This window comes from Lichenostomus cassidix, chromosome 5 (genome assembly GCF_008360975.1).
Source record: "Lichenostomus cassidix isolate B80296 chromosome 5, HeHo_3.0, whole genome shotgun sequence".
NCBI classification, from domain to species: domain Eukaryota; kingdom Metazoa; phylum Chordata; class Aves; order Passeriformes; family Meliphagidae; genus Lichenostomus; species Lichenostomus cassidix.
The window spans coordinates 25127874-25152205 of NC_139486.1; the positions used below are offsets into that span (position 1 = coordinate 25127874).

At 42.0% G+C, this 24332-nt stretch overlaps 1 protein-coding gene across 5 annotated transcripts in view; it reads left to right on the forward strand.

Annotated features, from left to right (window-relative positions):
• Window positions 1-1411: 1411 nt before the first annotated feature.
• BAZ1A (bromodomain adjacent to zinc finger domain 1A) overlaps window positions 1412-24332 on the forward strand; it is a 65601-nt gene continuing 42680 nt past the window's right edge. For 2 of the 5 annotated variants that reach the window (XM_085061905.1, XM_085061907.1), the window contains exons 1-3: window positions 2357-2849; window positions 9782-10060; window positions 22299-22442. In XM_085061905.1, the coding sequence (XP_084918031.1) occupies window positions 2737-2849; window positions 9782-10060; window positions 22299-22442 (536 nt within the window). In that variant the 5' untranslated portion in view covers window positions 2357-2736. Of the gene's footprint in view, window positions 1433-1674; window positions 2015-2355; window positions 2850-9781; window positions 10061-22298; window positions 22443-24332 lie in introns of those variants that run through there. The other 3 variants (XM_085061904.1, XM_085061903.1, XM_085061906.1) reach the window with 3 other exon arrangements.

Sequence of the window (24332 nt, forward strand, 5' to 3'; positions counted from 1 at the left end):
TCACGGGAAAGTCACTGAGGGAATAATGAGGGGGGAAGAACAAGAGGAGGAGGAAAAGGTGAGAAGAAAAGAGAAAGAGGGCAAGAGAGAGCAAAGAGGAGAAGGGAATTTGCTTTTGATGTCACAGTTCTATCAGCTCATGCATTTTTCATGGGTACCAACTAGTGCTAAAATAATGCTGTGCTGACAATACTAGCATGAAAAAAAGCAGCCAGGTTCCCAAACATCATGATACTGGCTTAAAAATAATAAGATTTACAAAAATTTGAAACACAAAGGTTTTCTTTCCCTTATAATTCATAAGCCTTTTGGGGCTGCATATTCCAGCATTTCTCTCAAACTTGAGATTTAGGAACATAATTATTTTTAAGGTGACCTGAGGTTTAAATTTAATTGCATGTGCTGAAGGGCTTAAAACAAAGCTAAGTGTTGCAAAATTTCACGGTAACCATTAGAGCTGGCAACACTAAATGTCATAACCATGGCATACTATACAGTTTTGAGTTAAAGTAGACTAAAAATTACCAGATGTTAGATAAAAGTGTATTAATTCAAGTAGCATTTGTGCCCTTTGCTAGACATTAATTAAAAACTGAAAGGGAAGCCAGCAGGTAAATGAAAATAAAGTGGTAGGACTCAGGAGTTAACCTGGTTTGCAGTTCAGGCTTTTTAAACTTAACTTGAGGAAGTGAACATTAACATTTCTCAGTGCTTTTGATTGAAGCCTGATCATTTTAAAATAAATTAATTCATGGATTGTATATACACATTCTTTTAGGTTTTAGTCACCCATGCTACAGCAGTGCCGATTGCTGCCTTTACTTGCAGAAGAAAACAAACCACGCACAGGTGCAGGAAACAGCACCGGACCTTTATTTGCAAGAACGGCATTTTACGTTCTTAAATTATTTAGGTACCAGCCTTCAGATATTAATTGCTTCAATACTTCTGTGGACTTTCTACAATTATCCTGTAGATTTTTCTTATAAACACTGCACTTTGTTATGATGAATTGTAATGGCGGTGGACTTTCTGTGGTTTTTGTCTTCCGAGCTGGCTAGCGCTCTTAGGAACACAATTAATTTAATACTCCAGTTTTAATAACCAATGGCACTGTAAATGCATTAGTGTTTAAAATAAAAAAAAAGGTGGTGAAAAATGAATACACTAAGGAAACCATTTAATGACATTTTCGGTGAACTGGAAGGAAAACCAATGTTACGGGGCCCACGTACAACCCTCATGCTCATGTTAATTATACACAATCGCACTTTCTGCCAAACACAGCCGTACGCCCCCGCCCGCGCCGATAGCACTATGGCTCGGGGGCTGTAACTGGGAGAGCGACGTCCCCGGCACCGCTCTGTCAAACGCCGACAGCCGCTGGGCATCAGCCCCGCAGAGACGCGCCGGGGCCCCGCTCGCCGGGCAGGTACCAAGGGCAGAGCGGGGGTCGCTTCGGGGCCGAGCGCCGCTGGGTCTCGCAGTCGCCGGCGGTCTCTCAGCCGCTCGGCGGCCCCTCGGCACCGGCTGCTAACGCCGCTGGCGGAGGCGCGGGCGGGCAGCGCCGCAGGCTCGGCCGCCCCGCCGAGCCGTGACCGCCGCGCCGGGGTCGCCGTGCTCACGCCGCCCGCAGCCCGGCCCGGCCCGGCCGCAGCGCCGCGGGCAGAGCCGCCTACACCCCCGGGGCGGCCGGGCAGGGCCCACCCCCCGCACCAGAGGTCTCCGGCTGATAATTCAAAAATGGAGGATGCGCCCTCTCAGCCATTAATTAATAATGTAGCTCGCTGTCTTCCTGTGTGACACACGCTGGAAGGCACCGAGCGGCCAATAAAGATGTAGGGGAGAGCAGGGGAAGGCTCCTCCCCGCAGCTCTTCCTGATTGAGGGCTTGAAGAAGTAGATCAAAAACTTCCCAGGAGCGCGGGGGGGGCTGAGGGAAAAGGAAGAAACGCGGCGAAGGGGACCGCGCTCCGTACCGACCGAGCGGCGAGCGCAGCCTGCGGCCGCACCAGGTGGGCAGGAGGGGAGGGAGCCCCGCAGCCCCGCTGGACAGGCCGGAGGCCGGGCTGCCCCCCGCGCCGCGGCCGCGCTGTCCCGCGGCGGCGGAGCCCGGCGGCTGCTGGGCCGGGGCGAGGCGCGGGGCGGAAAGGGCGAGGACCCTGCTTAGGCAGCGACCCGGCAGGAAGGGAAGGAGGGAGATAAGTGGTCGGCGCTGCCCCTCCTGCGTGTTTGCTTTGCGGAGAGGAGGAGGAGGCGGAGGCGGCGGGGGAGTGGAAGTTGGTGTCCGGCCGGGCGTGTGTGGGTCAGAGGCGGGGGAAAGGGGGTGACCCGGAGGCAGGGGAGCCGCAGGAGACAAAGCGCGGTCGGGGTATCCCCGAGCCGAGCACGTTGCGCGGCTGGCGCGGGGGTTGCCGCCTCCGCCCGCCGCTCGGCGTCATGGCCCCATTGTGAGGCGGGCGGAGGCGGAGGAAGGTGCCGCCGTTGGTCCGCGCGCAGTCCCAGGCAGGCAACGGCGTGTCGGGCACACAAAAGGCTCCAACGAGCCGCCGCCGCCGCTCGCTCCTGCTCCGGCTCCCCCGGGAGGAGGGACACGCCGGGCCCGCTCCCTCCTCCCCGGGCTGGTGGGCGCCGCTGCCTCGTTTCCTCACTCCCTGTTTTGTTTTAATTTTTCTTTATTTTTCCCATTACTCCCTGAAGCCGATCCTGGGGCAGGAAGAGAGCTGGGAGCGGGGCAATGCCGCTGCTGCACAGAAAGCCCTTCGTGAGGGTGAAGCCCCCCGCCGACCTCCGGCCGGATGAGCGTGTTTTCTACTGCAGGGTCACTAACGAGATCTTCAGGAACTACGAGTAAGAAACAGCCCCGTGTCGGTGTTCGCGTCCCTATGTCCGTCCTGCGCTCCCCCGCCGCCCCCCCGCGCTCCGGCGGCGGCGGGCAGGGAGCGGCTTGAGCCCCCAACGACTCTGACACCTGGGCGGGCAGGGAGGGAGGGAAGGGGATTCCCCGGAACGCCGCGGGGAGCCTTGCCGGGGGGTGTGAGGGGGACCGCGGCTGGCGCCGAGCCTGTGCCCTCGCGAGGGGGGTGGGGGAAGAGAGGGCGGATCTCTAGCCCGGGGCAGGGGGAATCCCTGCCCCTCCTCGGCGGGGGTACCCCGCAGCCCCCTTCACCGCAGGGCGGGAAGGCAGCCGGCTCCTTCCCCCTCTCTCCTGCCGCTCCTTCCGCGGTGTCGCCCCTGCCTCCGCCGGGGAAGTGAAAGTTGCGGGTGTGGGGAGGCGGCGGGCGGCAACGAGCGTCTGCCGGGCTCGGGCTCGGGCTCTCCCTCCCGTCCGCCCCCGCCGGCAGCCGCGTGTCGGCGGCGCACGGCGCTAGGCCGCCCCGCGGAAGGGCCGCGCCGGGCCCGCGTTCAGCCGGCGCAGCGGTGCCGCCCGTCCGCCCGGCATGTGCCGGTCGCCCTATTGTGTGGTGACAGCCGGGCGGGGGGCACCGGCTGCGGGGCCCGCTGGGCTCCGCCGGGCTGGTCTCCCCGGCCGGTTCCTGCCGCGGTTAACCCCTTGCTGCCGGCCCTCGCCGCGCCGCCCAGGGCCGCGCTCGCCCCGCCTCCGCGGGGAACCGCCGGCTGACCCGGTTGGAAATGGCCGGCGGGGGAGCGGTGCGGGCGCGGGGTCGCTGCACCTGTCCGGCGGGTAGGGGTCCCGCTGCCGGAGCTCTGCCATCCCGCACCGCCGGGGGTTACACCGCCGGGGTTAAACCCGGCCTGAAACACAGCGAGCACACCTGTCCCCTTAGGAGCTTTCTTTCTAGTGAGGCTTTTATCGCTCTTCCCGTCCTTTTTTTTTTTTTTTTTTTTTCCCCTTCCTCTTTCCTTCTTTTTCTTTCTTTTTCGCGTGTAAAAAGCTGAACAGGAATGTTGAAATCCCCGTTAACGGTTGAAGGCGGATGGCAGGGCTAGTCCCGAACTTGCTGCTGCTCACTTCACCGTTTGTAAGAACAATGGGCAGAAAGTATTTAGCGAGACGTTTTTCAAAAGCTGATAAATTACGTGTTTTCACCACCAGTCTGATCCACCACCATTCCCACCTACGAAAGGCCCCCGCATACAAACTCTAATTTTTTTAAAGATATGCAGACTAACGAGGTTAAATCTAAGATGTTTTTTATTTGCAACGTATGAAATAAAAGCACACCTAAATCTTTTTCATGTATAGACTTGTTTTTGTTGCACAAATACACTTCATTTAATAAAATTTTAAAGAAGACCGATTAGGTAACTTCGAAGGGTAATGCTGTCCTGTTCTCTGAACTATATACTTTAGGGGTGTTGAATATGTTGTTGAGAGTTCTGCAAGGAGTATTATTATTATAGGGCATATAAGAACCTAACGAGGGAGAGCTGACAGCTTCCTGTTTCTGAGGAATTCGGTCCCACTCCCCCAGCTTCTGATATTTTGAAGCTGGTTTTCTGGTTACACTTATCACGTAATAAGATGACTCTCACACATTTGTTGACACTGCACAGAAATATGTTTCAGGTACATGTAGTTTTGCTAAAATTTCAGCACAAAAAGTCTCCTTTTAAAATATCTCTTCTCAAAATGTTTGGTGACTATTTCAAGTATTCTGACAGACTTACTTTTACTGCAAAGGTGTTGTCATTAACATGTATGAAAGACCAAATTCCTTATTTAACCAAAGGTCACAAATTAAGGGGTAAATTTAGATGTGTTCACACAGGCGATCCCTACAAATGTCAATAGGTGGTTAGCTCAGAGGTCAGGCCTTAGAATGCGGTATTTGGGAAGAACGCAGAAAACTCTGCTATGCTTGTTTTTTGTATATGTATGTGGGTTTGGGTTTTTTTTTTTTTGGCAGTGTCTTTTTGGTTTTTGGCTTTTTTTGTTGGGTAAAATTGGTGTATTGGGTTGGAAAACTTACTACTTTTTACTTAGCAAAGCATTCTGGCACAGATGGGTTATAAGTTTAGGGTAGTGGTTGTTGTGGCAGAATCTGCTGGAGAACATAGGGTTGGTCATCTTTAAAAAAAGTTTTTAAAATGCTGATCCTTGTCTGCTGGTTGCTGATGCATAATGTCTCCTGCAAACAACATTTCCTATTTCTTTGCCTAAGCAAGGGCAATTAGATTAATAGGGATAGGGAGGGCCCACTTAAAAATTGAATTAGCTGTTTCATGAAAGAAAGCCATTGTCTAAATCAGGCTTCTCTGAATCTACATTTTGAGGGGAGAATTTAAAAATTGCAGAGTCCAACTAGTTACAGAGGGCTGTATAGATACATATGATAACCTGAATTCACCTCCTTCATCAACTATATGAAAGCTTTTAAATAGTACATACAGTTAAGACTCAAGTTGTTTTTGTGGTTGTTTTTTTGGGGTTCTTTGGTGGGTTTTTTTGGCAGAGCACAAACTTAGTGTTGAAAAGCTGCTTTCATGTGTATGTCAGCTTTAGTAGAGTTGAATAGAAATCACATATTAGTATTACTCTTTTTTATAGATGAAATGGTTATACTAATATGAGAAGAATTTGGCAAGACTGGTATTTTGTAAAGTGACTTTCCTGTGAAGAATGTATTTCCTCTTCAATCTGAAATACAATCACATAATTTTGTAACCCTTGCAAAAAGCGGGGCTGTGTCCAGTTGTGTTTATCCTTAGTAACAGAAACTGGGAGAGCTGATGTTCTTCATGCTTGGCTGTACTCCTGGTTAGAGGGACAGACCAGCAAGGAGAGTCTGTGGGGTCGTAGTAGGAAAATAAAGTGTACGTGTGCATGACATATATGGGATGCATGAAAAACACATTGAACCAGTGGCATGTTACCACCAGTCTTTGACACTTTGTCTGTGAAAGTTAATAGCTGATATAGATGTGTGCAGAAAGCTACTATTAATGTATGGGAAGTCTTGCATGTGAAGACAGTTTGAAAAAGAGAATGATGAGTAGTATAGATACAGTGGTAGGAATATTTCTCATTCTGGAACTTGAGAGGGGGAGGAAGAGCGGTTACTCTTCATCTTCAAAACTTAGTGAAACTTCTTTACAGGTTGGCCTATGGAATTCTTGGTTACAGTCAAATAGAGATCTTTCAAAAGACTTTTTTAGTGTCCTTAGCTAAATCAGGTGAAGTTTTGTGTTTCCTTGGAGAGAAACTCATTACTTTAAGTGCATTCCTTAATGCATAATCAACTTGTCAGTATTAAGGAATAAATGTATTTATTGCAGGTTTTTTGCTTGTTTTGTGCATTATTTGTACTTGCATTCTTGATTACTTCTGGAGATGAAGAGTGTAAGAAAACTCTGGTCCAGAATGGCAGAGTTGGTCTTCTATGATTACCTTCCTATGGTACACTAAATGACTTGTTTTTAACATAACTAAGAAAATGAATGGAAGTAAATGGTTTGCAACGAATGCTCTTGAAGCACTAAAGTACAGTAGATCTTAGACTCGAGGGGAATACTTGGTTAGTTCAAGCAAAAGACACCTGTAATTGCTAGGCTGGATTTTTATATCCATTGCAAATGCGGTCAGCAGAGATTGCAAGTAATTTATTTCCAGCTTCCGTTAATGAGCTACCTCCTATCAAATACCTACTGAGTAGCGGCATTAAACTACTACTCGATGATTTCCTGGTAATTTTACAGTTAGCCTTACCTTGCATAGAAAACTAACTAAGTGAAAAGAGACATCCAGCTGAGAAATGGGCGTTACTTAAAACTACAAAGACAACTTAGTTTTTAGTCCATGCTCCTCGAGTAGCTGAGCTGATGTGGCCATCACCAGGGTGCTGCAGTTTCGTGTGACTTCTCGCAGACAGATGCAACCATGCAAGTGAACTCTCTGGATGTGTTTTGTATGAACTTCTTCCTCCATGTTTTCAAAAGTCACAGAGATCTTGAATCAGCAAGGAAGCCCTAAAGACCACAATACCCTAGATAAAGATGTAGGTAAGACTTCAGATGTGATGTAGCAGCAGATGCTCTTGCTGTTGTGAAGTTAAGTTGAATGTAGAATATGATCAAGGGCATTATTACCCTTCAAGTAAAGGGAAAGGGTATCTCTGCTGTTCTGCCATTCCCTTGGTTTGGTAGCTGTTGTGTCTGCTCTTTGTCAATCATTTTGTGGTAACTGATGTGCACCGGAGAGAGACAGGGACAAAAAGAGTACATTTGGTGCTATACTGTGGGATTTTGTTTTCTCTCGAACCACGTTAAAGGGAGATCCTTAAAACATTGCAATGAAACTCTGTTAAACGGACTAAGCCACAGATGGTTTTGTTGCATTATAGGTAATGATAGCTAAAGACAAATAATGCTTTCAGAATTGAATGGAGGTTTTTTTTCACACTGTTTTTTTCTTCCCTGTAAATTCACAGGGGAAAAATCCACACAAAACAAAAGAGGAAATGAGGGAGAATGAAACTAGATACACAAAATACGCTTGTATGCAAATGAGACGTGTTTTCTTCAAATATATTTCAGTTAAAGTGATCTTAGCATTTTGTACTTGTTATAATCATGGAGTAGAAATTTTTAGAGAGAGGTCTGTTGTTTGGGATTTTTAAATTATTTTTCTAGGGTTTTTTAATTTTTTTTTTCTCCTCTAAGTTCAATGCTGCTGCTTTAAATAGCATGACTGCCCGGTCCCCTCACAAAGAATAACAGCAGCTCTTAAAGGGACACTGTCATTGTGAACCTCTGTCTCTCCCTTGCTCTCTGATACCTCCTTGACTTTGTTTTTTAACTTTTGCTTTTGTAATTTTTTAAAAATTACATTCTGGTACATTTTTTAGTAACTCTTTAGAGTGTTTTTCTATTTCCTGGCTAAAGATAATTATCAAGAGCCTCTTTGGTAAGTGAGACACAAAAATATATGTAGAAACACAGCTGAATGAAGATTTAAGTAAGTGTTACTTTATCCATTGAATATCCATCCATAAAAATTACTCTCAGTCTAATACAGAAATATTGAAATGTAGGGCAGGAAGAGACCTGAGGAAATCACATTTTATCTATTCTATCACCTCACAAAAAACCCCGTACCAAACTCACGAAGCAGATTTTTGTCTAACTTGTTCTTTAATATGTTTAAGTAAGTATAATACACAATAAAAATGCACAAAGAATGACTGACAGCCATCTGTCATATACTGAAGACTAATTTATCTTATTCTCTCACCTTTGTTAAGAGTAAGCAGGCCCACATTATCTATCTACTGTCAAATATATTAAGTAGATAGCAGGTGATAAAAAAATCTGAAATTTTGTAGCTATTAAATATTATTCAGATAATGTATCTATTTCTTCCTCTTCTGTCATTTTCCCCGTCTCTCAGCTGATGTTCTTCCTAAAGCATATCTCACTCACAAGAATCCTGTGTTCATACAGAAAGGATTATCTGAGCCAAGACCCTTCATTGTCCTCAATCTGAAATTTCCATTTTCATTTACAAAATGTTATGGTTCATCTGTCCATCTGCAGTGAACACTGTCATCTGCATCAGTGTCACTGATGAACATTTGCCAGCTTGGGTTTGAAGGGAGACTGCAAGAAAAACTTGGTGTGAACTGTCCAATTCTCTAAACTCATTACTAGAAACAACTTGAACAGGTCTGTCCTTTCAAAAATGCAAACATTCTGGTTTAGTTTTGGGGCTTTTTTTAAGGAATGAAATGAAACTTCAGTATAGGTATCTCATGTAGCATGCAGTTTTCTGAAAGTAGTGTGTGCTTTGAAATAGCTGTGTTGGACTGGTAAAAGACAACAAACCTCAGTTTATTGTGTGTGTGTTCAGTACTTATCAGTACTAGTCCATTAATATTTGTAAAAGCAAATAAAAGTATGTCTGAACCAGGGCATATTGAAAGATTGCTTTGCTGTCTGATCACTGATCCATAGTATATTATATGTTTTAACATGGCTTTGTTAATAGCTACATCATCTACTTCATCTAGAAAATGTTTTAATAAGCTGCTGTTCTTCTGATACCTGTCAAAAATGGACAGATTTTGACTAATGAAAGCTCTTAATTCGTGATTCTAATATAATAGCTAGTAAGCAAGCAATAACAACAATGCAATTTTAGCATTAATTGGAAATGTGTGGAAGGAGAAGAATCAATATTTACTAATGGAACAAGGCAAGAAAAGAATCTGTAGGAAAAAATATTTCAGTGCTTTTTGTAAGAGCTGTGCAAACAGTGAAGGAATAAAAACTATTTAGAGAACTACTTGACATTAATTTTTTACCTCTCCCATCTTTTCATTTGTGAGTTAAGGCATTGAAAATCTGGAACTTATTCAAGTTGCAACATGTTTCTGTGATCTTAAAGTTATTTCATGTTTGTACAGTTTTAGGCGCTCATCTTGCAAATATTTGTGGAAATGGGTGAGATGTGAGTATGGTATGACACCTATTAAACTCAGTTTTTTGAAACTCAATTATTATGCATAATAATAATCATGCATAAGGCTTCTTATACATGAATATTTGTTTGCAGCATTTCTAGGTCTTGATGCTCTTACTGTAGTCTGTAATGAGAGGAAAGTTTGGTTGTACAACAGCAATTTACGATGCCACAGCTGAAAAATGGCAAATAACCCTTGATTATCTACAAACTGTGGAGGAGTAGAGCTGCTTTTACATTTCAGGCTTGTAAAATATATTTGAAATTTGCTGCTGTATTAACTGTGAGCAAGTTGAAAATTTTAGTGAGAACTCAACTGTTTTCTTTCTTTCTTCCCCCTCCAACCTTCCTTTCTTTTCAGTGATTTTTTTGAACGCACCATTCTGTGCAACAGCCTTGTGTGGAGCTGTGCTGTCACAGGTAAACCAGGACTCACATATCAGGAAGCACTGGAATCAGAGAGAAAAGCCAGACATAATCTTCAGAGTTTTCCAGAGGCACTCGTCATTCCAGTTCTCTACTTGGCCACCCTTACCCATCGCACACGACTTCATGAGATCTGCGATGAAATCTTTGCTTATGTCAAGGATCGGTATTTTGTTGATGAAACAGTGGAAGTACTTAGAAATAATGGTGCAAGGTAAGTATATTTAAATATAAATACCAATTTCCTTTTGTTTGGTGTTGGTTGGTTTTGTTTGTGCATTTTTGAACCAGAACCCAGGGGTAATAAACTCCATCAAACAAATGCATCCAAGGGAGGTGTGATGCTTAAGCTGGTGATACTATTACTGTGCTTCCCTACATTAATTAAGAGCAGGATTGTGTTGCTATGCTTGGAACCTTTCCTTAGCTTTGAAGCAGCTGTGGAGATACGACAGCGCTCTCAGGTCTTGAACACTGCATGTTTTTTGGTCTGTGTGGTGGATTTGCAAAGGAATGTGGGTTTTTTTTTTGGTGTGAGAAATATGGGTTGCTTGTAGAATGAGATGTAATGAGATATTAGGGGAAACTATGAATTAAAAAAACATACAAAAGTTTTGATGAATCATTCAGAATAAATGGCCAAACTATTGAAAGCTTAAAATGATTGATAAATATTGGATTTTTACTTTTTAGGTAGTGCAAAAATTGTGTTTGCATTATCAGGGTAGATGGGAATTAATTGTAAGATGTTTGTAACAGTTGATTATCTGGGATTTAGCTTGACAGGATTTTATTTCACACGCAGAGTTAGTGTTAGCTTACTGTTATACTCGTGTATTTATTGCAAATGTTTTTACTGTTACCTTAGACTGATCAAAAACTCGAAAGAATTTTGAGCTTCAGATGCTTGCTTTCTTCTGTCATTGGTACATATGCTCTGTAGTATAAATAAGCTTGAGTCTGTCTTTAAAGCAGCTTCTTGGAGAGAAGAGAGATGTTTTGAGGAAGATCCATGTTTTGTCGAAATGAGTTTACAGTTTCACCTCACTGAAGTTTAAGATAGGAAAAAAAAAACATGCTCAGCTTGGAAATACCTGCAGAATGGGTGCTAAAAGCATTTGTGGATTCAGCTGTTGCTGTTGGGTTTTTTGTTGTTTGTAGGGTCATTTTACATTGCTTTTTTTCAGGAGGAAGGTGACAGCTTACACGTCAGAGTAGAAGGGTCTTCTGTGGGTAGCCTGATACTTAGTGCATAGTCTGGTGTTTGTTGGGTGACAGGAGTGGGCTGGTTCAGGATAGTCATTGGAGAAAAGTTACTCTGTGTGAGTTTTTTGTAGTGGCTGATCCTGATACTATTTATTGCAAATTTGTACTGCACCAGTAAGAAAAACCTTGATGCACTGAAGGAGATAAGTTGTAAGGAAATTGGTATGGGTATGCACATAAGGTCAGTGCTTAATAGAAAAGCTTCCCATTTCTTCACTGCTCTATTCTTTTCAACCAGTAAGGTCCCAATCTGCAAAGCCAGGACAAGAACAATTTCAGTAGAGTTACTGCTTTGTGTATGGAAAACCTATATCCAAAGCTTCTTTTTATCTTTCTCATCTTTATACTTGTCAAACAGCTAAATTGAGGGTACCACTGGTATTAGTAATTTTATTTGGAGAATGAGGTGTTGTTTTGTTTGTTTGCTTGTTTTATTTAGAAACACAAATATTATGAACTGTCAGTATAGTTCAGGTGTTGGTTTTCATTTGCTTAATGAAATGCCTCTGTTTTCTACCTTGAAGATACTGTCACTTTCCAAAATAATAGCAAAAAAAAAAAGCCCCCAAGAATGACTCTGTTTTTCTATTACTTTTCTAAAATGTTTGCATGTGTGCATTGTAGCTTTCCAAAGATATTTGCAAAGGTAAGGCTGTGATATGATTCTATCTCCTTAAGAGAGTGGTGTAATTTTTTACCAGTCTTTAATTCAGCCTTCTTGGTTGCTCCAAGTTGTGTTGGGATAAACACAAAATTATTAGATATGTATGTTCTACTTTCACTGATCAGTATATGAATAGGATATTAGCTAAATTTCTTAAGCCTCTGAGATGGGCTGGATACCATTCAAAAGATGAAAGTGTCAAATAAAATTTACTTCCATCAAAAATTAACCTGCTAGAGATTTAATGTTTTAAACTACGTAAGTATAAATTGCTGGTAATTTACCAGCTGGTAATTTAGCAGGCTGGTGCCTGGTAAAATGAAGAATAAAAAACTTGCCTTGGCTGATTGTATGCCACTGATATTCTAAACAAAGGTATAGCAGGGAGCTAGTTCGGACCTTTAATATTAAGTCCAGCAAAAACTGCAAATAGCATGGTAATGTGGAGGGACTTTTATGCTTAGAGGTACACAATTAAAGAATGCAAAATGGGAGGAGATGAGGCATAGTTATTTGTCTGCCAATTAACAGTTGACTTTGACCTGTATTTTGAAGTACTACGTTGGGGATTAAGTGTACCAACTCACGTTACTTGTACATAATGTGGCCTTTCAGCAGAGCTGTTCGCACGCGTTTGTCATGTGCAGCTAAGTTTTTGTGATCTTTTCTTGCAAAAATTATCACAGTCCATCTATATTGTAATAGTGTCCTATGAGACCAACAGAATTTGGCAGATCATGAAAACCCAGTTGTTTTTTTGGTGTTGTTAATTCTTCCACTACTTTTATGTATGAAGTTTCTTGCATGTGCAATGTCAGCAGGATCGTTTGGTTTTCTGAGCTCTGTGCATCATTTAATGCCAAGCCTACAGCATAATGCATGTGTAACCAAGGGTTGCTCAAACAGTTTAAATATTGATATTTTATAACTCCTAACTGTGCATGTGTAATATTCTTCTAAGGCAGATTGCTTTGATGCAGCTTTCTAGATTTTGAACAAAGTAAGCAGGAGGGGGTCCAAACATTAGAACAGTTAGCATTTTGGCTTAATGTTAATGTTTTTACCTTGAGCATGTGAAGTAGTCTATAATACTGCAAGGAATGACAGGTGATCTGGAAAGAGAGAACAAGTGCCTTGTTCAGACATTCAGAGTTTTGGAAGATGTTGGGTTTTTTGGTTGTGTGAAACCTGTATGTTTCAGTTGTTGCAGTGTCTAATGCCCCATTACTTGTTCTGGTCTCGTGTCTCTTTTTTTTTTTTTTTTTTGTGCTGCTCAGTTTTGAATTTGGCTACTTCTGCCTTGTGACTCGGGTGTGGTAGGAGGAACTCAGGAGAGTTTGGGATATGCTGTCCTTCTCTTGTTCTCCTGTCTGGTGTCTCCAGGAGTCCTTGTCAACTAGAAACAAATTGCAAAGAAAGCCCTCCCAGTCCTATCAAGTGGCTTGTTCAGGCAGTCTCTAAAAATTATGGGTGCATTTTGGTAATCTGTTAGAAGCAACGAGGAGATAATTCTGCATGCTCTTTAACCCTTTCAAGTGATGTATTGATTAAAAATGGCCAGCTTTTCCTGTTTTTTGGCCAAACTGGGGCTTACTTTTCTCCAAACTAGCAGCTGTGCTATGCTTTAAAACACAACGTGCTTGGATTTTCAGTTCAACAAATGTAGGAGCTGTGTAACAACATTTTCCTTATACTGCCTTCACAGAAGACAAAATTATTATTTGAAACGTTGGTCAGAAACATTATAGAATACAAAGACAAAACTTAATCTAAGATTAAGTTTGAGTTGCCAGAGAATTGAAACCAGTTAATACTGTAAATGTTGTCATTTAGAATGTAAAATTGCTGTTTATGGAAAGTAGTTTATTGAAAAAGGCATGGAATTTGAGACTTCGTTGGGGGTGGGCGGAAATTAGAGCAATATTTCATGTTAGCCATGGTCAATTAAGATGTAAAATAGCTAATGTTTTAGCTCATACTTTATTGAAGGAGAGAAAGAATGTGGATTATATTACTGGAATTGCTTCCTATATTTGACATTCAGAACTGGAAGTTCAAGGCCCATCATGTACTTGTTGGTCGTTCAATTTTCCACAAGGAATGGCATCTCTTGCAGTAACCTGTCCATTTGTTGCTGTCTTAGTACTTCAAACTTGTGAAATTGATTTTCAGCATCTTGACGTCTGAAGCCAGTTACCTGAAAGCCGGAAGTATGTGCTATGGAAGGCCTACCTGAAATAATAACCTCAGCTATTGCTTCAGGACACACTAAAAAAAAATCCCTTCAACAGCCTGACTTGCTCAGCAGTGGGATCTGTTCTTTTCTCTTTGAAGTCAGCAGCATGCTTTTTGGGTTTTATAACTGTTTGGATTTGTTGGAGGAAAAACTAGATTTAAAATGTGTAAACAAGCAATTGTCATTTATCGTCAGTGTTCTGAGTCTGGGTGCTATCACAAGAAATAATGGCCATCTTTATTAGGATATACAGGTATATCCTACAGTGAGATAATTGGTTAATTAAACTATAAGTTTTTGATCTGACTTGAGCAGTGAGGAGATCTGAGGTTTTAGGTTGGATGATGCTACTAGGCTCTTCAGTTCCCCCTCCCCTGCTCTTAAAAATAGCTTATGTGGTGATGTCTTCCCTTTGTGGAGGTTGGGGTACAACCAACTCTTGTCCATCAGTTAGTATGGCACTTAATTAAAACGTCAACCACTTACAGACTGAAATAGGTTGCTTAAACGTCAGTGTATAAGAAGGAAGAAAATCGTACAGAATTTGGCAGATAGAAAACAGGAATATCTTTTTTTCATTGAATTTGACCACTAGATGACACCACAGCAAAAGAATACTTGCCTACGGTCTGTGAATAAGCAGCACCAGAATGCTTTTAAAAATGAACCTACTTGCAGAAGTAGGAGATGAAATTCTGTTAGAAAGACTGCTGCATTTGATCATACGTTTGATATAGGTTGACATCCTTTCTCTGCTTTGAATGATCTGATGTTCGCAACTGTCAGCCTGTAGGAAACAGATAATCACAGATCAAACTTTAACTCATCATTTGTTTCACTGGTGTCCCAGTGCTTTAGGACTGTTCAGAGTGGATTAACCACTGCATTAGGCCAATTAAAAGATTTGCATACTGTTTTCATCTCTGTAAATCTTAACTGGGGCACAGGTGCTGGTCATGACTATAGCTGATAAGGAGTTAGGATGTTAAAAGGTAATCCTTGTAAGAGATAAAGTTATAGCTAATCTCCCATTTTTTCATTCAAACTCGCAACTCGCTTATGTCTGTCTGTCCATCTATCTTGAGATAGATAGATAGATAGACAGATAGTTGTCTTCTGAGCACTAGGATAAGTTATTAAAAGGCCACTAGGTAGTAACTGACAAAGTGTCTTCCATGTTTAGACTCTAATGAGTAACAGAGAATTTAAATTATTTAAATTGTAATTATTAATTGTAGTGTGTTTTTCTAGTGGTGAGGCTTAAATGTAAATTCCTGCATACAAAGGAAGTTCGCTACTTTATTTTGAAAGGTGAATTTGAATTCCAGAAGGTATCAAAACTAGTGTGGTGTCTGTGAAGCAGCATCTCTGACAGTACTAGCGAGCAGCTTACCTATTCATAGAGCAGATACAGTGTGCACTTTTTTAGCATAGCTGTTTAAGGATCAGTCAACTTCTGGCCTGGAAAAGTCATGTTTAAGGAATTCACTATCCACTGCCCTTAAGACTTTTGGGATACAAATGTATTTGTTTTGTTGAGTAATAAATATATTTGTATTTGACTAGTGGAAGCTATGAGATTATGATATATGGGAGAGAACCTGCAAACTCCTTTCATATAGATTGTTGAACAGCTGTTACAGCAAGTGGCACTGCCGGTCTCTGTTAGCTCTCGTTTCTGTGAATACTCTTTGCTTTGATAAATTCAAAGGTAAAGGTTTTGGTTTGTTTGTTTTATGATTTATTTTTAATCAGTACAGTGTTATGAACCAAAGGCTGGGCAGTCAAAATGATGCATATACCAGTGTAGTACTGTCCTAATTCCACAGAGAGCTGATAGAGCTTCTCTGTACATGCTCTTGTCCTAAGCAAAAACCATGTTTCTTACCAGTCTCTTTGAAGCATACAGTCTTAACAGTAACTTGACACACAAATGAAGATGCTAAAAATCGAAAGCAGCAGCTCTTTCTAGACTTTAGGAAGCCATTAGGTGCATAAAACCTGTCTCCTTGTTTTGTGCTTTCGTTTTGTGTGTGCATTAAACAGTACCAGTTAGCTTAGTAAAAGATGTCACTTTTTCCTTCAGATCTTGTCTCACTTTTATCTCTTTAATTACTCTCAAGTGTGTGAGAGCTGTTAGGACAAGGATATGAGTTACTGCACTTATTTGACATTTACTTCTTAAAAACTTACTAAAAGCTGACAAAACAGAACGATGCTATAGCTTTTTGGTACTTTTTGCCACTTGCTACTACAGCTTCTTGTATTACTCTTCTGGGGGTTTCTGTATTCAACTAACTTTACATACTATTGCAAAAGGTGTGCTTTTTTAATTTTGACATTTGAAAAGCTTTCCTTTCATGCATGTGTCTTAAAAAGTGAATTTGCTTCTAACTCACTCATCATTGTGGTTTTTATGTTAAAATTTGTCCTCAAAGTGTTGCAGTGTTCTCCCACTGTCCCATTTGAAACAGCCATGTGCATCCAGCGGATGGTTTTTCTCTGCTTATTGTAAAGCATACAGGGACACGTTTATAACTCTTATATCTGAGCCTTCAGAATATCTTTTTTAATTGAAATGGGGACATAGCAGAGTTACAGACTATTATTTCTGTCCGAGTAATTAGTGCCAGCCAGATCAACAGCTGGTGTGTAGAATGCTCAATTGAGGAGCTGTGAGAAGTGGTCTCTCCCCTCAGAGCCTCTAACACCAGCCTTGATTACATGTAAAGGCCTACTTGGTATTTGGGAAGAGCTTTTCAGAATAATTGCAGGGTCAAGGTTTTTTATGTGATATTCTATAATGGTTTTGGCCAGTTATGTGGTGCAGTGCAGCTTCTCTTTCTCCTCCTTGTGTTCTACTGCTCCAGCAGCAGTAGATGCAGATACCTGCCTGTTCTGCAACTCAGAATAGTTTGTGTACATGTCTTGGGGTTGCTGAGCTGAATGAAAGAGAATTTGGGTTTTTTCCATCCTAAAGAGGAAGTGGAGATGCTGAGGAGTATCAGAGAGTGTGAGAGAAAATAGACTGGTGGAGTTATATCCTTCAGTCCCTGAGAGAAATGCAGTGGATGGAAGCTTGGCAGGTGTCAGAGGAAACGTGACCGTCTCAATGTCAGGTAGAAGCAGGGGGGACCTAAAAGGTGAGGGTGAATGGAAACAGGTTCCAGCCTAGGGAGATAGGACAATCTTTCAGGGCACTGGGGCAGCAGATTGAAGGAACAGGAGTATAGATAGTGTTTTTGTCAATCCCTTTGGTAGCAGGGAGGAATGCTGAAAAGAATGGGAGAACCCACCTGATCAACATGTGGCTTAAAGGCTGGTGCCATCAGTGGAGTTTTGGCTTTTTTGATCATGGGGTGGTTTACATGGCACCACACCTGCTGGAGACAGATGGGGTTTCCCTGTCTAAAAGTTCATGAGTTGGATGAAGGGGATAAGACCAGTCGTGGCAGAGATGAGCCTGGGTGCGGCTTGCCAATGTTGGGGGTGAAATTAGTAGCCCAGCTGAAGTGCATGTATATTATACTGACTCTGAAATGTCCAATCATGCTGGAAAACACAGTCTTAGAGAGATGAGCCAGGGTCTCCTAAGGTATTATAAGGCAAAAGGGAAAGCACCAGAGAATTATCTCAAAGGAATTAAGGGGTGTGTTCCTCTAGGAATGTGACACAGCCGACAGCCCAGCTGACATGCCTTTATGTCAAAGCACACAGCATGGGCAACAAACAGGAGGAATGGGAAGCCACTTTGCTGCTAGCAAGCTGTGACCTTATTGCCATTACTGAAACATGGTGGGACAAATCCTGTGACTGGACTGTGACTATCAATGTCTATGGCCTGTTCAGGAGAGGCAGAGGTGTTGACCCCTACATCAAGAGATGAATTGAGTGTGAGGAGTTGTCTCTGAAGAACAGCCATGAGCAGGTCGAAAGCCTGTGGGTAAAAATAAGACACCAAGGCAAAAAAGGGAAGCAAGTGGTTGGTGTCTACTACAGGCTCCCTGATCAAGGGGAGTCTGTTGACAAAGTTTTATTGCTTCAGCTACAGGAATCATTGCACTCACATGCTCTTCTTCTGGGGGGCTTCAACCACTCTGACACCTGCTGAAAAAGTAGCACAGTGGCCTGGCTGACTAGGGACGTGATGGCTAAACTAAAGGGAAAGAAGCAAATATACAGACCTTTGAAGCTAGGATGGTAACCTGGGAAGAGCAAGGCAAAACTGGACTTGAACCTTGCAAGGGATGCAAAGAATAACAGGAAGGGCTTTTACAGGTGCATTAACCACAGGAGGAAGGTCAAAGAGGGTGTAACCCCCTAAAAAACAGTGCTGGAAAACTGGTAACAGTGGATGAGTAGAAGGCTGAGGTAATCAAAAACTTCTTTGCCTAAATCTTCAATGGCAGCCTCTTTTCCCCCACCTCTCAAGTAGATGGACAGCTCTCCATCTACCTCTGCATTTGTCTGTAGTCAGTATTTGCACCTTGCATATGTCCTAATTCTCATCCAGTCCTTCAGTGTGCTTAAAGTAGGTGATATGAAACAAGGCTACCCAGCTTTTCACGTTGGGTTCGGGATTTTGGGGTTTGGGGTTTTTTTAATGTACATTCTTTTGTTTAGTTGTTTTGTTAGGTAGTTGAATTCAGTTTAATGGCAATCACTAAATGAAACTGACCGCGAGAGCTGCAAAAAGCAAGCACCATGTGTGTGGCTGGGAAGAGGAGTGGCAAAGAAAGAGCTCCTGTTTGACAGGAACTGTTAAGTGATCTCTGCATCTTATGGAGCAGCAGCCTGAGGCTGCAGGTGCAGTTGGCTTTTTGTATACCTTCAGCCTGCTTCTTCCTTAGCTTTCTCAGGGTGACAAGGTTCAGTCAGACCTTAAAGTTCTCTGTTAGTTGTGTTCAGTTGCACTTCAGAGCACAGCATTCATGGAAATTGATGGAAGTTATCAGACTTTATAATTTGAGGGAGAAGACAGGCTATATTTTGAGAAGGTTGTATTTTAAAAAAAATTACGTTGGTGATACCACCTCTGGTTTTGTGTTGAAAACTTTTGGATTCCTGTGTTGTTCTTTGTTGTTTTTATCTTTTTTAAGAAAGCAAAAATAAAACCATAAGGCCAAGCATTTACTGGAGCCCTTCCCATAGCATAAGAGACCTCAAAGAACTTAGTTTCTGAGCTTAACAAAAAATAGATCTGTAACCATGAGGCCATCCTTGGGACAAGTCAGACAACCCTGTTGTTGATAACAGCCTGTAGTGCAGAAATAGGTAAGCAAAATTGTTTTAAGTACAGTGTCAGTATCTGAGCTAGACTTGCTGGGACTATTGTGTAAAAGTTTCTGATGGCTCTATTATCAATTTATTTTGGAAGTCTTTGGGATTCACTCAGTGTGGCTGTAAGCTTTTTTACAGCCTTTATTGTAATTAGAAGTGCTTCCTGACTGATGAGGATATTTAGGATATTTAAACAAATATTTATGTACATTTGATGCCGCTGTCTTTTTAGATTGAGTTGCCCCCAATTCTTATTTTATGGGAAATAGTGAGCATGGTTTGATGTAATCTCTGTGAAGATCTTGAAGGATCTTTTAGGAAGTAATTCCAGTAGTATGCTTCATTTAAATGTCTTGCTTCAGCTTTCAGCTATGCTGTTTTATGTGCCTTATAATATAAAAGTTGTAATGAGTGAACTTAGGGAATGATTAGGTTATTGAGAAGATCAGACCACTTGCACAAGAAGCAGTGTGTCTTTGCCTCTTAGTCCAGGCAATTGGGTGCTACTAGCCATGACTTGACTACAGGCTAAAAAAAATTAATAGATTATTTATTTAATGCCAGAAGGAATGGTTGCATCACTCTCTTTAATCTCCTGTCTATCGGTAAGCATTAAATTGCATGGGTTTGTGCTTTTATTGAACCAGGTAATGTGTGTTTGACTTGATTCCTTTCCCAAAGGTTTTTGGTAATGATTTGAGCGGCATAGAAGATGGAGTATCACTTCCTTTCTGGGATAGCTTAATCTGTTAGTCATTCTCCCTGCTGAAAAATAAAAGGTGGGGGGGGCGGGGGAGAGGCAGCTCTATTGGGGATTTTGCTGCTTACTGAATCAAGCGTATAGGATATATAATTGCCATTGTTAGAGAAGGAGATGTGATGCCCTGTAAATTACTGGGCTGCTCGATGGATGAGCAGGTAAAATGAGTGTTGGCAAGCTCCTCGGTGACTGGAACACCGGAGTGTTTTAGTGCGGGCGGGCGGCCGGCGATGTGTGCGCTGAAGCCTCTTTGTCCGTGGGCGCCCCGGGCGGTGCGGCGCGGCGCGCCCTCTGCTGGGCACCGCGGGTGACAGGAGCGCGCCGGTGCCCTTAGGCATTGATGCCTTCGCTGGTTTGCCATTAGAAATTAAAAGCGTGTTTTAATTTGAATTGGACTCCCAAATAAATATATTTTGTAATCTGAAACAAAATTAATTCTACTAAGAAGTCTTCTTTTATCAGGTTACTTTTCTTGGATTAAAAAAAGCCAGCCTAATAATATACATCCTGCCATGCAGTCAGCTACGTATTATTTAGTATGAAGGGGTGACTGACGTTCCAAACACTGGAAAACCAAGTTACTAGTGACAGGCTTTTATTACAGGATTCAGAGTCTGGTGCTGGGCCAGATCTTAATAAGCCTTGTTGGACTTGGACTTACAGTTATTATACTTGGGTGCTCTTTTTTCTTTGTACAGAGTCTGTTTAGATTTTTCAGTTAATTAGCTTGGTCTCCACTAGCTGGGAAGATGTGTCTTCCAGCCCCAGAGCAGCCAGCTTTGGAAACAAGATAGGCTGCGTTGGAATGGCAGTGTGCTTATGGCCGGCAAGTCCAAGCGGGCTCAGGCTGCCTCTGTGTGCAGACAGCTCTGGTATCCCCATGGATACTGTAAGCATTGGTCATATTGTTGTCTTTAGGAGTATATAAGGATGTCAATAGTTTTGTTGGGGGTTTTTTATTAAATTATTTGGATATTTTTTAATAACCCGCTGGAGCATCCTGGAGCTCGCTTCCTGTTGGAGAGAGCAACTACAGAGTCTAACTGCATTACTGATCCTTGATAATGTCAGAAGAATACTACCTAGGATATTTTAACGTTATGATGTCATTTTAATTCCTTGGTTTTTTCTGCCACTACCACCCTCTTTTCTATTCCTCCCCGGCCCGCCCCCCTAGTGTGTGCAAGTTTTGGATAGTACTGTTTGCTTGAAGACAGGCATGCTCAGGAAATCCTTTGACATTGCTTCCTTTTTGCCAGTGTTCAGTTCAGGTAGAAGAGCACTTAGAATTTGTCTGCCATGGATTTCTTGGTGTTTGTCTTTAACTTAAGTGTGATACCACACTAATTCAAGCCCAAGACTTCATGTATTCTTTATCTTACTTACTTCAAGCGGGAGTGCTTGGTGCCCAGAGAAGAGAATTATTATGTATTCTTTTTCCCCCTGCTTTGAGCTTTTAGTGGTAGTATGTGACAATGTCCATTGGCTACAGCAGTTCATTTTACTGAATCAGACAAGTCTTTTGGATGTTAAGCTAAAGAATAGGAACCATGGAGTTCTAGAAGGGGGTGAAAGTTAGTAGTTAAGAACCAGCTATAGTACAGTTACCCAGAATGAAGTTTTGATTAATTATACTTTTTGATATGTAGTTAATTCTGCCTTTTATAACTAGCATTCAGGATGGCAAAGGAATAGGCTTGTTTTGTCAATTGTGTGCCTGCCAGATGGAGCCTTAATATGTGTCAGCAGATAAATGGGCCATTATTAAGATTAGATGCATAATGATCATTTCAGCCTTGTTTATTTAGGTCATCGACAGTAGTAGAAGATGATCTCTTACAAGTAAAAATACTTCAGGATCTGAAAATCTTTTGCTTTTCTTAGACTGTGATCAAAACAACATAGAAGTTTTGTTGTCTAGTTTTAAAGTAACACGTTAACTTTTTAATTTACTTAAATGAGAACTGGAAAAAAAATTCACAACCACAACTAACTTGATTTGCTTTCCTGAGAAGTGAAACTGATAGCTGTGTAAGCAGATGAATCTGTTCATTTATTAGGTGGTACTTACGAAATTAATATTTTACCTAGTATTTCAGTGCAAAGCTCTTAGTTGTTTACTTATTTAGTACACAATACAGTGTTCAGTTATGTATGTATTCTTAAAATAACACCTGCTACAGCTTTAGACTCCTTGTACTAGTGAAAGACTTTAGGCATTAATAAATGTTTGTGTTTTATTTCAGGTTGCAGTGTAAGATTTTGGAAGTCATACCTCCAGCCCATCACAATGGAATGGCAAATGGCCACACCAGCAGTGCAGATGGCGACACGATTGTCATCAGCGACAGTGACGACTCAGAAACGCACAATAGCTCTGCACAAAATGGGTACATGATACTTCTACAGTATAAGTCATTCAGAGTGGGTGGAAATGAGACTAAAGCAGATGTGTCAAAGTCTGACTGAAACAAATTACTTGATCTGTATGGATTGTGAACCTACAGACAGCTGAAGGTGACAAGCTGAACGTTCACAAGTGCTGGTTGTGCTAATGCACCAGAAAACTGTGCATTATGAGAAATGAAATACTTACAGGATAATCATTGTTAATCTGTTTGCAGTGAGAGTGTTTTTGCTGAGAGATGGTGGAAGAACTGTGTGTACCTATTGGTAGTTCTCTGTGCTACAAAAGCTGTGCTGCTGTAACAGAAAGTGCAGCCATGTTCTGCATTTCTGCAGTCTGGTATCACTTCACTTCCAACATGGGGCTCAGAGCTGAGATTGCCATATGACAGGAGGACACATACTGGAACCCTCTGAAAGTCTTCCCAGAGACTTCATGTATTTGTGTTCAGAAAACCAAGAACATACAAAGCTTTCTTCATTGTGCATGTGTCCATATAAATATATCATTGTATTTAAAGGATTTGATTATGATTATGATTTTAGGTGCAGTGAAACAGTGCCTTGTCTTGAGGAACTTTGTATAGGCTGGAGTAGCTTAATAACATTGAATGGGAGAGCTTCCTGGCTATAACTGTGGTGTTTTGTTTGGAGTATCCCTTTACTGACCAGTACTTGAGCCTATCCTAGCAGTATAATGAGAAGAAAGATTTCTATGCTTCATAGGCATGATGATGAAAGAGAAGGGTTTGAAATGGGTCTCGATCTGGGATCTATGGATGTACAGGCTTTGCAGGAACTGTTTCTGACTTTAAGTTGTCACATGGATGCAGCAGTTAATCTTGTTGATTGCTTCATGATAAAGTCATGTCCTGACATGCCTAGAATAACTAGGGTGGAGCTCCTCACTTGGTTAAGAAAATAACATTGGATATATTATTTTATTCTCATATATATGGGAAATTTTAAAATTTCTTTGCTGTCTCTTGAAGTCAGTGTCCAAGTTGTTCAAGAAGATGTCCTACATATTTGAGAAAATAAATGCATTTGCAGTATTCCAAAAGGCATATGGCATTTGAAAGGAGGTTATTCTTGGAATTAGGCAAGCGTGCACGGAGCTGACTGTAGGATTGATCCCTTTATAGTGCTGTCACTTCCATGCATGTTGAGCTGGTAGTAAGACTAAGTCTTGCACTCCCAGTCAGCCTGTGGTTCTCCCCAGCTGGTTAGTTATTTTGGCAGTGCAGAGAGGGGAGGGAAAATAATTTCTTTCTCCTAAAAGGGGAGGACAGGTGAGAATATACAGACTTTTGACACAGTGTTCTGTGACATAACTAACTAACAGTTATGCTACAAGTTAAATTACAAACCTCTTACGGCTTTAAAATGCTTACTGGAAGTTTTAAGCAAGTCTGATTATAACAAATAGGAGAGTGTAATAACAGTTATTTTCTAGATATATTCTGGGTATATGCAAACTTGGAAAGTATTAATTGCTGTATGTGTGAAACCTATCTGAAAGTAAAGCATTGTTGTGAATTTTTGTATGCTGGTATGTAAGATTCTTTATACCATTGTTCATAACCATGAGAAATCCCACTGAACTGAATGACGTTGTTTTGCAGCCCTAATCTTTGAGAGACTGTATTTTGCTGTTTATGGAGAGACTTGCTTGTGGAGAGTACAGATGTTAGTCACCTTGGGACCAATGTCAAGTTGATATGTGCAGAATGACATCTCTGCCTTAGCCTGCTCACAAATCTCCAGGTTTTGAGATCCAGCCTTTGTGCAAAGCTGCAGTGCTGTTAAACAATGGTACAGCAGATGCTCAGGGTGTTTGTGAGGGAGGGGGAGGGGAGCACAGCACAGATTGA